General features: G+C 31.0%; 2 protein-coding genes across 5 annotated transcripts in view; one reads left to right on the forward strand and one right to left on the reverse strand.

Annotated features, from left to right (window-relative positions):
* Window positions 1–1,202: 1,202 nt before the first annotated feature.
* On the reverse strand, window positions 1,203–8,287 carry LOC106080272 (uncharacterized). Of its 3 annotated transcripts, none has more exons than XM_056031860.1 (4): window positions 8,128–8,287; window positions 6,888–6,968; window positions 5,462–5,680; window positions 1,203–3,023 (listed from the first exon to the last, which is right to left on the reverse strand). In XM_056031860.1, the coding sequence occupies exons 2-4, from the start codon at window positions 6,954–6,956 to the stop codon at window positions 2,925–2,927; spliced, it is 387 nt and encodes a 128-aa protein (XP_055887835.1). In that variant the 5' UTR covers window positions 6,957–6,968; window positions 8,128–8,287; the 3' UTR covers window positions 1,203–2,924. The 3 variants fall into 3 exon arrangements, with proteins under 3 accessions (XP_055887835.1, XP_055887836.1, XP_055887838.1); XM_056031861.1 differs by lacking the exon at window positions 8,128–8,287 and adding an exon at window positions 7,948–7,968; XM_056031863.1 differs by lacking the exon at window positions 8,128–8,287 and adding an exon at window positions 7,784–7,806.
* A 486-nt stretch (window positions 8,288–8,773) lies between these two features.
* The window catches only part of LOC106080273 (inositol polyphosphate 5-phosphatase OCRL-like), a 55,861-nt gene continuing 49,120 nt past the window's right edge, over window positions 8,774–15,514 (forward strand). The window contains exon 1 of one of the 2 annotated variants that reach the window (XM_056031857.1): window positions 8,774–8,936. The gene's annotated coding sequence lies outside the window, so the exon portion shown is untranslated. The remainder of the gene's footprint in view (window positions 8,937–15,514) is intronic. The other variant, XM_056031859.1, reaches the window with a different exon arrangement.

Raw genomic sequence — 15,514 nt, forward strand, 5'->3', positions numbered from 1 at the left:
TCCGGTCGACTACAGCACAGTTCTGTCAGGCATTTATGTAGCTATTTCATTGAAAGGTCCGAGGGCAAATATGTATATGGAAATATGCAAAGGGGTCCCAGGGTAAAAAAAAATGTTTGAGAACCTCTGTACTAAGGGATAGGTGACGCTAAGACCATTTAGTATTTTCATTTTTAATCCTAGTATCTTCTTACCTTATCTTATATTTTACAGACGTTACTTCAAAAAAAAAGAAGATAATTACGTCCTACGCATTTCAGGTGTCAATCTAATTATGCATGTTAATAAATGACAAACTCTGCTAAGTCGTTGGTTTTCCTGTCTGATTCAGGCAACCCATTCCATAATAGCACTAGGGAAGAAGGAGCATTTTACAACTTTATCCTAGCATATGGAGCATGAAATGTGCTTTTATCTTTGTGCCTTTCTGAGTATTTCATTAGGTTTTGTTTTTCTATTTGTTAGTTCTGGTTTAGTGTTTTTATGTATTATAGCTGCTTTACTTTTTAGTCATCTGTCCTGAAGTGTCTCTAAGTTTAGTGATTTTAATAATGGTGTTACTTTAATCAAATTGGAATATTCGTTTATTATAAATCATTACCATTTTGTTTCCATTTTTATTTTGTAAGATGCAGTTTAACTTCTGAAAGCAATAGAACACGAGGAGAATGAAAAAGAAGAACAAAGAAGAGAAAGTGATTTGGAGAAGTCTGAAGGCATTATAATGGAACCTAGAGAAAAACCTTAAGAGGGAGACTGGTAGAGATTTTAAAATAGACAAAATATACAATCTCAAGGTCGCTACATTGAAATATCTATATTGATAACAAAATAGTTAAAATGACTTGGAATTACAATGGAAAGAGTTTAGGAGTTAAACATTAAACTGTCAAGTGTTTAGTTAACTACACTGGAAAAAGTTTAGAAGTTAAACATTCATTGTTAACTGTTTAGTTATTGTTTTTATGAAGGTTGACAATTTTTACAGACCTATATATTCATACCTGACACATTTACCCAGACTGTGGAAATCTTAATTTTAATGCAGCAACAACTTTACTTTTTTTTTTTTTCATAATGATGGAATGTATAGTATTAATTAGTTAATTTTTGTTTTTATATGACAAAGTATTTTTTTAAATGTTTCATTGCTATAATTATATCAAACATAACAACAAAATAATAGCCTTAGAGGCTTGGTATAAAATAGAAATTTTATTAAAATTTTCTGTAAAAACAGACTCAGTAAAACGCCTACAAATATTTGAAAAGCAAATAAGAGTGATGACTTATAAAAAAAAAATAGAAACATGAATGCATTATATTCTTTTTAAAACAATATGATCTAATACTTAGATTAATACTGGCAACAGAGTATTATTTTTAAAAAATTAGTCATAAAATATTTTGTTTTGTATTTTATCTGGCTAATACATGCAAATTTTGGCAAACTCAAGAAAAGTTTGAAATGTACAAAATAAATACTGAGTAAATAATACTTTCTATGTCATGAAAGAAATGTCCACAATAAGTTGGGCAAAACCTGACCTTAAAGTAGTTTGGAATAAAAAGACGCGTTATAGTTATTGTAATATTTTCTAATTAACATTCAATAAAGAATAATAAAGAAACATATAAGGGTCCTTCTGAGATGAATCTTTGTGAACAATGGTTTCTTTGAAAAGAAATATCTAAAAGAAAAAACAGGATTTTACATTCATAAAGAAGAGCTGCCTACATCTTATGCATGGGGAGGGAATGCTGTGGTTGGTGAAATAACAAGGCTTTGCTTTTTATCACATAGTTACCCATTAGCGTGGCATGACCATTCATGTTTTATGAAAAAGAAATACAAATAAGATCACCGAAACTTTTGAATGTAGATGCTTAGGCTATAAAGCTTACAGTTTTAATTTATAGCTAGATCAATCATTTCAATTTAGGTGTAAACGAACATAATTTTGAAAGTATTTTCATAATTTAAAGGTGTACACAAATACATATATACATTTCTTTTCACTAAATCTAAAATACAAAGCTTAAACAACATTTCCATATTGACAATGAGAGATTTCTCTCAAAATGCCCTGCTTCTGTCAGATAAATATAAAGTTTTATGCATTACAAAAAAAAAATAATTTTGGGTTGAATATCTTCTTATCTTATAAAATACAGATGCTACTTCAAAAAAGAAGATGATTAAGTCCTATGCATCATGTATCTAGTCATGCATGTTAAACAATGACTTAAATTCTGCCAATATTTTAGCCTAAGCACATTTATAATTCTTGAATTAGGTTTGAAGTAATAGCTGCACCATTAGTAAGAGCAGTTACGATAATACAACTGAACACTTGGTAATAGAATAGTGGTGGACACTGTAATAGAGGGGGTCACTGTAGAAGGGGACACTGTAGTAGAAGGGGACACTGTAGTAGAAGGGGACACTGTAACAGAGGTGGACACTAGTAGCACAGGTAAACACTGCAACAGAGGTGGAAAATTGGGTTACACAGGTGGAAAGATTGTTTCTTAAATCTAGACCTGTTCATAAAGTGATTGATTAATTTTAATGTTCACAATTTGTATGTTAAGACACCAACAAAAATCAAACTAGTTACGAAACAAAACTTTAAAAAATAAAGTCAACTGTATAGTGTACCCTGTCTCTTTATGATAGTTGTGAAAATGACCAGCCTGAATTCTTGGCACAGTGTGGGCTACTAGGGTAGACTTTTTCCATTATGTCAGGATTAGAAGCACCCATTTCTACATTTTATGTTTGTATTAAGCCTTAGAAATGTCATATTGTGCTGACTGTTAAACATAAAAAACAAAATGGATGCATCTAACATTTTCCAAATAGAGATTTAAACACTTTGTCTCTTCATGGCATGGAATGCTTCCCCTGTCCACAGCCACTGCTAAGAATGGGCTTCAGTCAGAGAGAAGATCTCTGGTTTGTAGCGCTGGTCAGCATTGAACTCAAAGTGATCTTTCTTTCTCTCCTCAAAGTCTTCCAGCTGAAAAATAAGTCAAAAACAGTCAAAATATTGTATTTATATTTTAAGGAATGAAGATTTTTTTTATTGAGTTCTAAGACAAATATCTTTTAAACATTTGCTAGGCAGCATTTATACACTTCATAACTATCTAGAATGTGGTCAAGCATTTATGTCAGGCATCAGGTCGCCAAAATACCTTATGTACTGAAAATAGTCTAAAGACAGATATTGAGTAGGATATTGGAACACAGTCATATTTTATTTATATTTTAAGGAATGAAGATTTTTTGAATGAGCTTAATTTCAGTGACAGAAAACTTTTAAAGATTTGCAAGACAGCATTTACATACTTCATAAATACAACTATCTAGCATTCAAATGTCAGGCATCAGGTTGCCAAAATACCTTAAGCACTGAAAATAGTCTAAAGACAGATATTGAGTAGGATATTGGAACAGTCATTTTTTAGTTATATTTTAAGGAATAAAGATTTTTTGAATGAGTTTAATTTCAGTGACAGAAAACTTTTAAAGATTTACAAGACAGCATTTACATACTTCATAAATACAACTATCTAGCATTCAAATGTCAGACATCAGGTTGCCAAAATACCTTAAGCACTGAAAATAGTCTAAAGACAGATATTGAGTAGGATATTGGAACACAGTCATATTTTAGTTATATTTTAAGGAATAAAGATTTTTTGAATGAGTTTAATTTCAGTGACAGAAAACTTTTAAAGATTTGCCAGACAGCATTTACATACTTCATAAATACAACTATCTAGCATTCAAATGTCAGGCATCAGGTCGCCAAAATACCTTAAGCACTGAAAATGGTCTAAAGACAGATATTGGGAAGGATACTGGAAAACATTAACTAAGCTTTGCGAGAGTCCAGCCAGAAACGTTTCAGTCAGGTTGGTCATAATCATCATAATCTTTGAAGGGCAAGCAAAAATAAAAAAATGAAATGTTACAAACTATGGACCTTGTTTTTCTAGTCAAAGTTAAGTTTTATTGAATTAGCCAATAGAGTAGCGGGTGGCCAACTGATAAAGCCCGAACCTTATGAACTGAACTATGTTGTGATTTAAAGTCCCAGTGAAGAATTGGACTTTGATCATTTTAGGACAGTGTTTCCCAAGCTGTGTTCCGCGGAACCATAGTGTTTTGCGAGGCCTGAATGGGTGTTCCGCAAACTACTGGAATAATTAACTAATTAATGAATTAATAATTAATGTCTTTCAAAAAAAAAAGCAAAGTGTTCAGCTAAATACTTAGAATGTGCGGAGTGTTCCATTAAGGAAATAGTTTGGGAACCACTGTTTTAAGACATTCCTGAGCCCACCCAACTCTAATGGGTACCTGACATTAGTTGGGGAAAGTAATAGGCGATTAGTCTTTGTGCTGGCCACATGACATCCTTGCTTGCTCCATAGAAACAGATAATCTTTACATCATCTGCCCTATGGACGCAAATATGAAAAGAGAACTAATATGTATGACTGAGTGCCAATGTATAAAATACAGACATTACTTCAATTCTTAAAAAAAAGAAGATGTTTACATCCTAAACGTTATTGTCTTTTTGTCTACTTGGGGAGGGGGGGGGGGGTATTTTCCAATCCCAAAGTACACTTGGAATTTCTAGAACTTTTAAATTCGAGATTCGACGTAAGCGTCTAAGAACAACACAGAAACCTTCTCCATGATAAACCCCCTCCCCCACATGTCAACAATAGAGATTGGACCAGAGTGCATGAAAAACGTACTAAGGCTTGTCTTTGAGTCCGAAGATTAGTGAGGAATGCAGTATTTCCCGTGGCTGGGCAGCCCCAGCTGTGACATACATATTTTGCCACACCCAGGGCAAGCATAACCATTGTCCGCGGGTGGTCGGAAGATACACTATACAAAAGCAATAATAGAATAAAGAGTGGCAATGTATTTTGTGCGATGTGGTGTGCCAGTTAATACAATGATGAGGCAGGGCAAGTCAGTTTATTAAAAACCTAGTACACTCCAACAATAACAGTGATGACATGTTTCACTGTTTCTTCTTTAAAAATGAACATGCAGAGTCCTAAACAAGGTCCCTACCATTCAGAGATGGTATGTGGCTGCCTAGTTTGCCTATGCCTAAAGCCAGCCCTGGATAAGTTTATCAATAACTACTTTTCATTCCTCACTGACCTAGATTTCAGTAGTACAATTTTTATAAAGATGAGAGGGAGCTAATTCTCGTAATTATCACATAAATGGCAAAACAGAATTGGGAAATGTTCAAAAGTAATGCTTGAATAACTATCACATTCTTAAATTCACTAATTGCCAAGGTCATTGAATAAGTTTATAAATGGTACCATAGAAAAAAAAAAATCAAAACGAGAGATGTTTTAATATAAAAGGGAGATAATTCAATTGAATTAAAGCATTTTATAAAAATATATTTACCTCCCCTATCATCTCTGAATACTCCTTGTCGTAAACACTACAATCTCTTATTAACTGTCTTCTGATATTATCTCTGTAGGGATGCAGGTGCGACACTAAGGTCTGCCAATTAACATTCTCTGGGCCAATGTCCCGAATCTGAACCATTTTGTTCTCAATATATTCCACTGGGTTCTCAGGCCTCTCCATCATGAGAGAGCTCAGTAAAGACTCAAATAGCTGGATTGATAAAGACACAAAAAATAAATAAAAAATTTTAATATAATAGTTTTAGATTCTTTTTTACTATAAGAATTTTAGCAAGACATTAGTCCCAATCTGACCATTTCACCTTCGTCCCTTTCCAACCAGCAACATGAGACAGAATAAAGTAAATAAAGCAAGAAATATATTTTTTTTAAAATTAATATATCTGTATTTAATGATCAAATAATTTAGTAACACACATACTACCTTTTTCCTAATTTTGCAACAATTATAAAGTAAAATAAAGTTCCCCTTTCAGACGATGTTATGGTCATCTGTTTCTTTGGGTTAGGGTTAATGAGCAGGGTGTCATGTGGCCAGCACAACCACCAACCGCCTTTACTTTTCCCTAACTAATGTCAGGTACCCATCAGAGTTGGGTGAACTCAGAAATTTAAAATCCTAGTCTTCATCGAGATTCGAACCCAGGACCCTAGGTTCGGAAGCCAAGTGCTTAACCACCCACCCACCACACCACCAGCAAATATTAAATTATTCCTCATTTTCCTTACATTTTCCTTCATAGGATAGAAAAATATAGAAATAAAAATTCAATATGGGCATCGAACCCTTAACATTTATGTTACAGGAACCCAGTCTAACAAACTGAGCTAACCCGCTGTACAGTCTAGATCTATAAGTAACATCTAAATGACATGAGACTAAAAATGGAAATAAAAATGAAATCTTCTTTTCCAATAACGTATTAAAGGTTTTTACAAAATTAATTCAATAATGAGGTGATCTTTCTGAAATGTAATAAAATGTGTTGTCATGCAACATGTGTTTGAATGCAAAATTTCTGCTTCATAGGATGATAAAAAGTTATTCAAAATAAATTATTTAATTTTTTCTTTTGGCTTAGGAGATGATGAAAATGTGAGCTTATATCAGGAATTAAATAGATTTTTGAAAAATTTAGTCAAAAAAAAAATTCATGATTTTAGATAATAATTGAATTTGCTTAGATAAAATTAAAACTGTAAAAATAACAATAGAAATTAGATTATTGTCCGATGTCTTAAAGTTAGAGGTGCTATATTTGTGCAATTGGAAAAAACATATATTTAGGAAATCATGTTGTGATTTGATATTGAATAGGTCACTCATTTTTACATTACAATTCTGAAATTTTCTAGTTTAAAGAAAAAAAAAAGATACATGCAACAAAGTTATTGACCTGAGGAATTTTGTGCTGCGCTAAATACTTTTTTGTCTCTTCTCTCATCATCAGAGACATTCTTCCCATGCTTTTTTGACTCTGTGAGAGAAAGAAAAGAGACATTCAATTTGTTTTTACTAACAAACCATAAAATGAATTGCAACTTTTTACTTTTTGACGAGTGCACATCCTAGTAACTTCCCTTTCAACTACTTCTTTTTGGTCTCATGAATTATGTTTTTAAGTGGCATCAGACGTACATCCATTAAAAAAAAAACATTTCTAAGTTCAGGCTCCAAACCCCTGCAAAAGGGCAAGCTATAATGGCCAGCAGTAACGTTCAAACTTAGAGCAGAACACATCACAAATGCATGTATTAGGTCAAATGGGTAACAACACTTCTCAAAGTTGACTATTATTGAACTATTTGAGTATAATCATCAATAAAGTTGATGGTGAATTCTGATTTACAATAACATATATTGATTTCTTTGAGCTCTATAGTGACATACATAGGCCTACATACATGGGTCACAAAAAGTTATTTAAGTGGTTTAATTTTTTATTTGAATTATTAACTAATCTAGATAGAATCAAGTTAAAATGTAAATTAGATGGACTAGATATCTATAACAAAATAATAATACAAAATTGAACTATTTAGATCTATATAATATATGGGCACCTATAGGCCCTATAAGCATATAGAATATAGACTCACTATCTATATCATTATATGGAGGTAGTTTCTAAAACTAGATGATATACACAATACATAGATGACATAGATTTAGATCTAAGCCTAAAAATTAAAACAGGCTAAGATGTCAAGATCAAAATAATTTAAATACATTTAGATATAATTATAGTTTCTAGATTATATATCTAGTTTTAGTCTCTTACTTATCACTTACAGTTACAGATGACTGAGATGTTCCTTCAAAAAAAAAAAAAAAGACCAGAATATAGATCTATCATTAAACCATAATTTATTAATTAATAATTAGATATATATCTAAGTTTATTATAATTAAGTTAGACGATAAAAGTTATATTCATAGGTCACAGTGACTCATACTCAGTATCATTATTCATAGTCATAGATTATGATAGACCTAGAATAGATCTATAATAATAATGCCTAGACTGGCTAGAGTCTATATTCAGTTCAGTATGCAATATTATTTGAATATACAATATTGTGTTAAGTTTAACCACGATCTACAGTTACACACCACATTTTTACTTGTGACCCTACCTTAGCCTTAGATCTATATCTGATATAGAATTATAGATCTACAGTCTAGTGGTAGATCTATATCTATTGATCTAATCAGAAGGTGAGAATTGTTTATAGCACGTAAAAGGTAAGCGACCTTGGAAGTCTTCAAACGCACACAAAAAAAATCCGGTTACCATAGTATTGTGACGCGCATTTAGAAGAAGCTATTACTTCCTAGTTTTTCGTAAATGAAGCCGATAAAACTTATTTAACTTTTAGTGTAAGGTACCTTTTGCAAAAAATAATTGCTTGTGTAATCTATAGAAAATTAAATTGGTGTATCATTTAGATCTAGAATATTTGTAAGCTTTACATTTTGGCTGACTGTGTTCACCAAATGAAATTTAAAATCCTACCTTACTCTTAGTCTTGGTTAGTCAGTAGAGACAAGCCACAAGGTAATAGTTTTTAGAACAACTTTTGTGTTTCTTTATATCAAGACTAATGCGTAAAACTAGATCTCTATAACTTTTTTGTTTACATATTGATCTTCTAGTGCAATGATCTTTTTTTTTCCAAAATGAAGACAATTAAGGAAGAATTATTAATGTGTTTGCATGTAAAAAAGATTTAAAGATTTGACTGTGTGATTACCTATAGAAATCCGGAAGCCGGAAATGAAACAGGCGATTCCGAAGGGACAAAACCTAGGTTAGATCAAAATATTTGTATTGATCGTTTGCATTAAAAGCTTAAGTCGAAAGTGACTAAAGTTTCCTTTTTTTTTAAATTTTACTTAGATCTAGCTCTACATAGACTAAATGTACTTACAATTTCATTTTTTGGTAAGCATTTTTTATGAATCTACTTCAAGCATTAGTAGATCTAGATAAGATTATAAAGATACTTAGACTTAGAGTTAGATAGCCAGGACCAGGTTAGGCAGGTTCACTGTGACTGTCTGATGAGTGTCTGACTAGGTTGAAATGTTCTAGATTCTACTAATTTCTAGCCTCTGTGAGTGTGATTCTGTCACACTCTGTGAGAGTAGTGAGTCTGTCTATCTGAATATAAATATTCTTAACTTAGCTATCTTTAATTTTAGTATCTGTACTAGTCTATATAATAAATAATAATTATAATATATATAGTAGCTTCTTATATTTTGGACACCCCATCAAATTCTCCTTCAATGAACGGGTCGCTTTTTTTGTTTGTAATTCATTTGTTTTTATGTTTGGAGCAAAAATCAACGTTTCGGGACTGCGCATGTCCAATTTTAGATAAGTTCCGGTAATTTTGTTCCGTTTTTCCAAAGCAGATGGCAGTTTTTTAGATTCTCGGTAACCATGTATGTAAAGCTGTTGTTTTAACCTCCCCCGGCAATTCATACCCATATAAGGGATGAAGGCTATATTATGAGCCTGTTTGATCGTAGGCTGATGGGCATATCAAAATAAGCTTCCAAACATCTTTAGAAAGACATTCCAATCACATTTATACCGTTAGCTGTTAAATAAAATTTAATAAGGGGGTGTACAACGAATAATAATGAATTCAGCTCATTCTCCTTCATTGGACACAGCAAAATCGTAATAAGAAATATTATTGGGATTAATAAATCTATGATTTTTTCAATGAATAAGCTTGACCTAGATCGAGATTTCTATAATATATAATTTATGAATGAAAGAAAAAGTGCGGGCTGCTAATTTGAAGCCAGAGACCATGCCCACTGCAGGTGATTACTCCAGATGAGCTGGCAGTGAGGAGAAGTATACACTCAGCTTGTAGTGTCACAAACTATCCAACAGGCAGTGGAGGGAAGGGGGAGAGAGTCATGAAAAGAATTATAAGCATCTATGGGAGGGAGGGGGGTGTTAATGTGTCACAAAACGAACATCCAACTTATGAAAACAAGAAGAGGGTCCTTGGATGGCAATTAAAAGAAAGACAGAGGAAATACATGTAGCCAATGTAGCCTAGTTGAAAATATCTTATTTATTAAATTATAATAATTAATTTATCGATATATAATCTATATAGATTTATTTCTGTCTGTTTCTACACATAGATTACATAGGTAGGCCTATATAAATAATAAACTATAAACGATATATATATATATATATTCTATATAGATCTATATTCTATAATATTATAGAGTTAGAGAGAGAGAGACAGAGAGAGAGTATATGAGGAAATAGACTATAAATACATATTGCAAAAGTGAATCTACTTCTTTTAATACAATCTAAAAAAAAATTAAGTAACACAGATATAATTTATTAGCAATTACATAGTGGTGTACAATGACGGTGCTCACTGTCCAATTGAGGAGAAAGCCCAAAAACTGCGTTCAATATAGGAGCATGAAGTGACCCACTTTATTTTAAAATAAAATCTTGACTATGAGTGGTAATACAAAGGAATACAGCTATTTTTATAGTCCTTTAGTTGCAGAATAAGAATCTGCTTTCAGTTTTTTTGTAAGTTAAACCGTCACCAAATAAAAAAATAAAATAAAAATTAAATTTGACCTACTATAGTAGATTCTTATATTAGGCACACCGTATTCGGGAACTAGGTCAAATTTAATTTTTATTTTATTTTTTTATTTGGTGACGGTTTAACTTACAAAAAAACTGAAAGCAGATTCTTATTCTGCAACTAAAGGACTATAAAAATAGCTGTTATTCTTTGAATTACCACTCATTGTCAAGATTTTATTTTAAAATAAATCAGGTCACTTCATGCTCCTATAATAAACGCAGTTTTTGTGCTTTCTCCTTTAACGCACATCAAGCACTGTTAAGAAACACCACTATATTATTGCTATTAAATTATATCTGTGTTAATTAAAAATTATTCTAAAGATTGTATTAAAAGAAGTAGATTCACTTCTGCAATATGTATTTATAGTATATTGTCTCTCTATATATGCCTACTTATATAATCTATGTGTAGAAACAGACAGAAATAAATCTCCATAAATCATAGATCTATAAATTAATTATTATAATTTAATAAACATGATATTTTCAACTAGGCTACATGTATTCTCTGTCTCTTTCTTTTAATTCCCATCCAAGGACCCTCTTCTTTTCATATTTTGGATGTTCGTTTTGTTACACCTTAACATCCCCTCCCTCCCATAGATGCTTATAATTCTTTTCATGACTTTCTCCCCCTTCCCTCCACTGCCTGTATGATAGGTTGTGACACTACACGCTTAGTGTATACCTCTCCTCACCACCAGCTCTCGCCTGGTGTGATCACCTGCAGTGGGCATGGTCTCTGGCTTCAAATTAGCAGCCCGCACTTTTTCTTTCATTCATAAATTATATATTCTAGATATCTCGATCTAGGTCACTTTTATTCATTGAAAAAATCATAGATTTATTAATCCCAGTAATATTTCTTATTACGATTTTGCCTTGTGCATTATAGGAGAATGTGTTAAATTCATTATTAATGTTGAAACACCTCCTTTTTTAATTTTATTTAACAGCTTACGGAATAAATGTGATTGAAATGTCTTTCTAAAGATGTTTGGAAGCTTATTTTGATAGATCCACCAGCCTACGATCAAACAGGCTCATAATATAGCCTTCATCCCTTATATGGGTATGAATTGCCGGGGGAGGTTTAAACAATAGCTTTACATACTTGGTTACCGAGAATCTAAAAAACTGCCATCTGCTTTGGAAAAGCGGAACAAAAATACAGGAACTTATCTAAAATTGGACATGCACTGTCCCGAAACATCGTTTTTAGCTCCAAACATAAAAACAAGTTAATTATAAACAAAAAAAGCGATGTGTTTCTTAAAGGAGAATTCGATGAGCTGTGCCTAATATAAGAAGCTACTATATTAAATATATAAATTATAGTAGATCTTTCTATAATTATAATCTATATGATAGTCATAGTCAATTATACTATTATTAATATTATTATAGTCTATAGTAGTAGTACCGTAGTAGACCTTAGAATGCCTTAGATTCTAGTCTAAAGTCTAGTAGTAGTAGTCTTATTCTATAGACACTATAGTATAGTTATAGATCTACTCTACTCTAGTATTACTCTATTTCAGTATATTTTGCTAAGGCTTGTCTAGTGTAGGTAGATCTAGTTGCACCAAAAAATTTAAATTTATCCTATACCAACAAATGTGTAATAGAATGAAAGAGGATGAAAAATGCTTTCCAACAACACCGAATTTATGATGCTAGCGTTATTGGTTCAAAAGTTATTGTGATTTTAAGTTGTCCAAAGCATCCTGACATCCTATTATGGACTTACAGAGAAATAAAAAAAAAGTGAAGCATTTTTTTTTTTAATGTGAATATTTAAAAAAACTATTGTGAATCCATATAAATACAAAAGTATATATGATTCCCATTGCCTTTATCTACTTCTACTACATTTCTAGATCTACTTGATCTAGTCCTAGACCTAGAAATAGATTATATAAACTTAGATTAAAATAAATTTCAAGTTCAATCATAATTTTTTATCATATTTTTCATATTCAATAATTCATTACTACAATTACATTTATATTCAGTGTTACGAATGTAGTATTGTAGACTATATTAATTATTGATCTATGTATAATTGTATTGTTTAATGAAACTGTAATGAATTAGTGAATTTATTCTAATATACTAATAATATAGATCTAGTTAGATATATTATACTTATAGATTCATTATAATAGATCTAGATCTTGACTTGAGGTTTTTGAACCAAGTTTATTGATACCTCATCTCCAGGCTCAATTATGTTTCTAAGTTAACTACTAGAGTCTTTATTTTGATATTTAATATGAAACTAGCGCACTGTATAATGTGCTTGTCCATTTTCAAATGATTCTGACCCGATTTCCTTCCATGAAGCTGTCTTTTTATGTAAGCAAAAAGAATTTCAAATGTGTAAGTCAGGTTGTTGTTTTTTCCTATGTTACCAGGTCGCCAGGATGACTTTACCTCCTCCTAGGGTTAAGACTATATTTTGTGGTTGGCTAAGTCTATGCTAATGAGCCCGCCAAGATTTATTTTGTTTTTGGAGCTGATTTATTTGATTCATAAGCCAAGTTGTTTGATTCCATAAAAAATTACGATTTTCTTACCAAAATTTATTCCAAACAACCAGTTTTGGACATCAATATTAATGATCTTATATTCGTTTGTTTGAGTGTTGTTTTTTTTATATATAGAATAAATGGGCAAATGTTTGGAGTGAGCTTTATACATTGAATGAAGTTAAATACCTAGACCTACTAGATAGATCTAGATTTATATAGAAAGAATATAGAGGATGTAGCTATTTAGGCAAGAATGGCCATTCTAGCCTGTACTATTCTACAAGAGATCATCTGTATTAGAAATTTATTAAATGAATAAATAAAAAAAACACAACATTTAACACACTTCTATTAATGCAAACATAAAATAAGTCTAACAGTCGTTGTAGAAGTCACTATCCCAGTGACCTAATTTTGGTAGAATAAGTGTGTTCAAATTTTTTATTTTTTGTGTTCGTATTTATGCATAATTTGAAAAGATCTTTATGATTTCATGTGAGGGGCTATGCCTGGGGATTTTAAAATTTAGTTAATATTAATATAGAATTAAAATCTGAGTTTATTGATGCAAAGGAATAGAGACTGTTTGGAATAAATTTTGATGTTTGGAATCAAATAAAGTGTGAAAAAATTTGTTTAAATTAAATGAAGACACATGGCCTCTTTGACCTTAAATATAATAACAAATGTATGTTAGGGGGTACAAATATAAGTAGTCATCCTTATTCTCCTTAAAGTAAAGAAGATTTTGATACATACTTCATTTTCTTTTTATGTCAAAGCATTATTAAATAATGCGCTGTCAACGTCAAACTTTGATTTTTTTTTGCCTATAGGTGTTTGAGTAGCATAAATTACTCTAGATCTCGTAATACTAGAGCATAAGTTATCTTTTGCCTATATTAAAAAATATATTTATGTGACCGAAACAGGGAAATTTTACAATGTCAATCTATGTCTAGATCTATAAAATCTAATCTAATATAGACCTAGATGAGACAAAATTTCAGCCACTAAAATCTCTCTAGAGACTATTCATTTCATTTAATGACTCTGAGTATGAAGACATGACAAATCAGAAACAGTGGCACACACAAATTTGTAAACACATGTTGATCATCCAGCATGCTGGGTGAAAGCTATGTTTTCATGTATATGTTAGTAGAAACAGTGGCAGTGAATCATTCAAACTTTATAAGGGTAATAACAGTGAAGCTTTCAAATTCTTTAAAACTTTTATAATAGCAATAAAACATTCAAAAGATGCAAAATATTTCCATTAACATTCAAACTTTATAACAGTAATAGCAGTGAAACTTTCAACTTCATTAAAACTTTTATAATAGCTGTAAAACATTCTAAACAAATTCAAATTATTTTCATCAGGCTAAAGGTAAGAGTATTCTTTTCATTATTCTTTTATTCATCACACAGATCAATAGACCTAGGTGCTTAATTATAAAAAAAGATCATGTTTATCGATCTATTTAGAATTATATGTGCATAACCATCGATCGTGAATAATAAGAATCTATGTCAATTAGGGAGTGCTATCATGGGGTTACCCCAGGAAGTTTCAAAGTGGCGTTGCTTATATGCCAGCGAAAGGAAAAATAAGTAAAAACTAAATATTTTTTATTCTTGTTAATAAAAATTTGAGACGGTACAGATTTGGGGTGTGGATATATCATATCTAAAGCTATGGGTAGACTCAAATAAGAATCATATCAGAGGAGAACAGCACAATATTTACTATTACCAAACTTTATAATAGCAATGAAATATTCAATTTTATAATAGAGATGAAACATTCAAACTTAATAATAGAGGTGAATCATTCAAATTTTATAATAGTGGTGAAACATTCAAACTTTATGATAACAGTCAAACAAATAAAATTTATAATAGCACTGAAACATTCAACTTTAGTAGTGGTGAATCATTTAAACTTTATAATAGTAGTGAAACATTCAAACTTAATAATAGAGGTGAATCATTCAAATTTTATAATAGTGGTGAAACATTCAAACTTTATAATAGTGGTGAATCATTTAAACTTTATAATAGTAGTGAAACATTCAAACTTAATAATAGAGGTGAATCATTCAAACTTTATAATAGTGGTGAAACATTCAAACTTAATAATAGAGGTGAATAATTCAAACTTTATAATAGTGGTGAAACATTCAAACTTAATAATAGAGGTGAATCATTCAAATTTTATAATAGTGGTGAAACATTCAAACTTTATAATAGTGGTGAATCATTTAAACTTTATAATAGTAGTGAAACATTCAAACTTAATAATAGAGGTGAATCATTCAAATTTTATAA

This window comes from Biomphalaria glabrata, chromosome 6 (genome assembly GCF_947242115.1).
Source record: "Biomphalaria glabrata chromosome 6, xgBioGlab47.1, whole genome shotgun sequence".
NCBI classification, from domain to species: Eukaryota; Metazoa; Mollusca; class Gastropoda; family Planorbidae; genus Biomphalaria; species Biomphalaria glabrata.

Bases quoted from the DNA above. Each gene is read 5' to 3' on its own strand.
- LOC106080272 (XM_056031860.1), bottom strand. From the start codon at position 6,956: ATGGGAAGAATGTCTCTGATGATGAGAGAAGAGACAAAAAAGTATTTA. The intron at 5,681-6,887 runs GTCAATAACTTT...TTATCAATCCAG, and splicing joins CGCAGCACAAAATTCCTCAG to CTATTTGAGTCTTTACTGAG. The intron at 3,024-5,461 runs GTAAATATATTT...CTTATTTTTCAG, and splicing joins ATTCAGAGATGATAGGGGAG to CTGGAAGACTTTGAGGAGAG.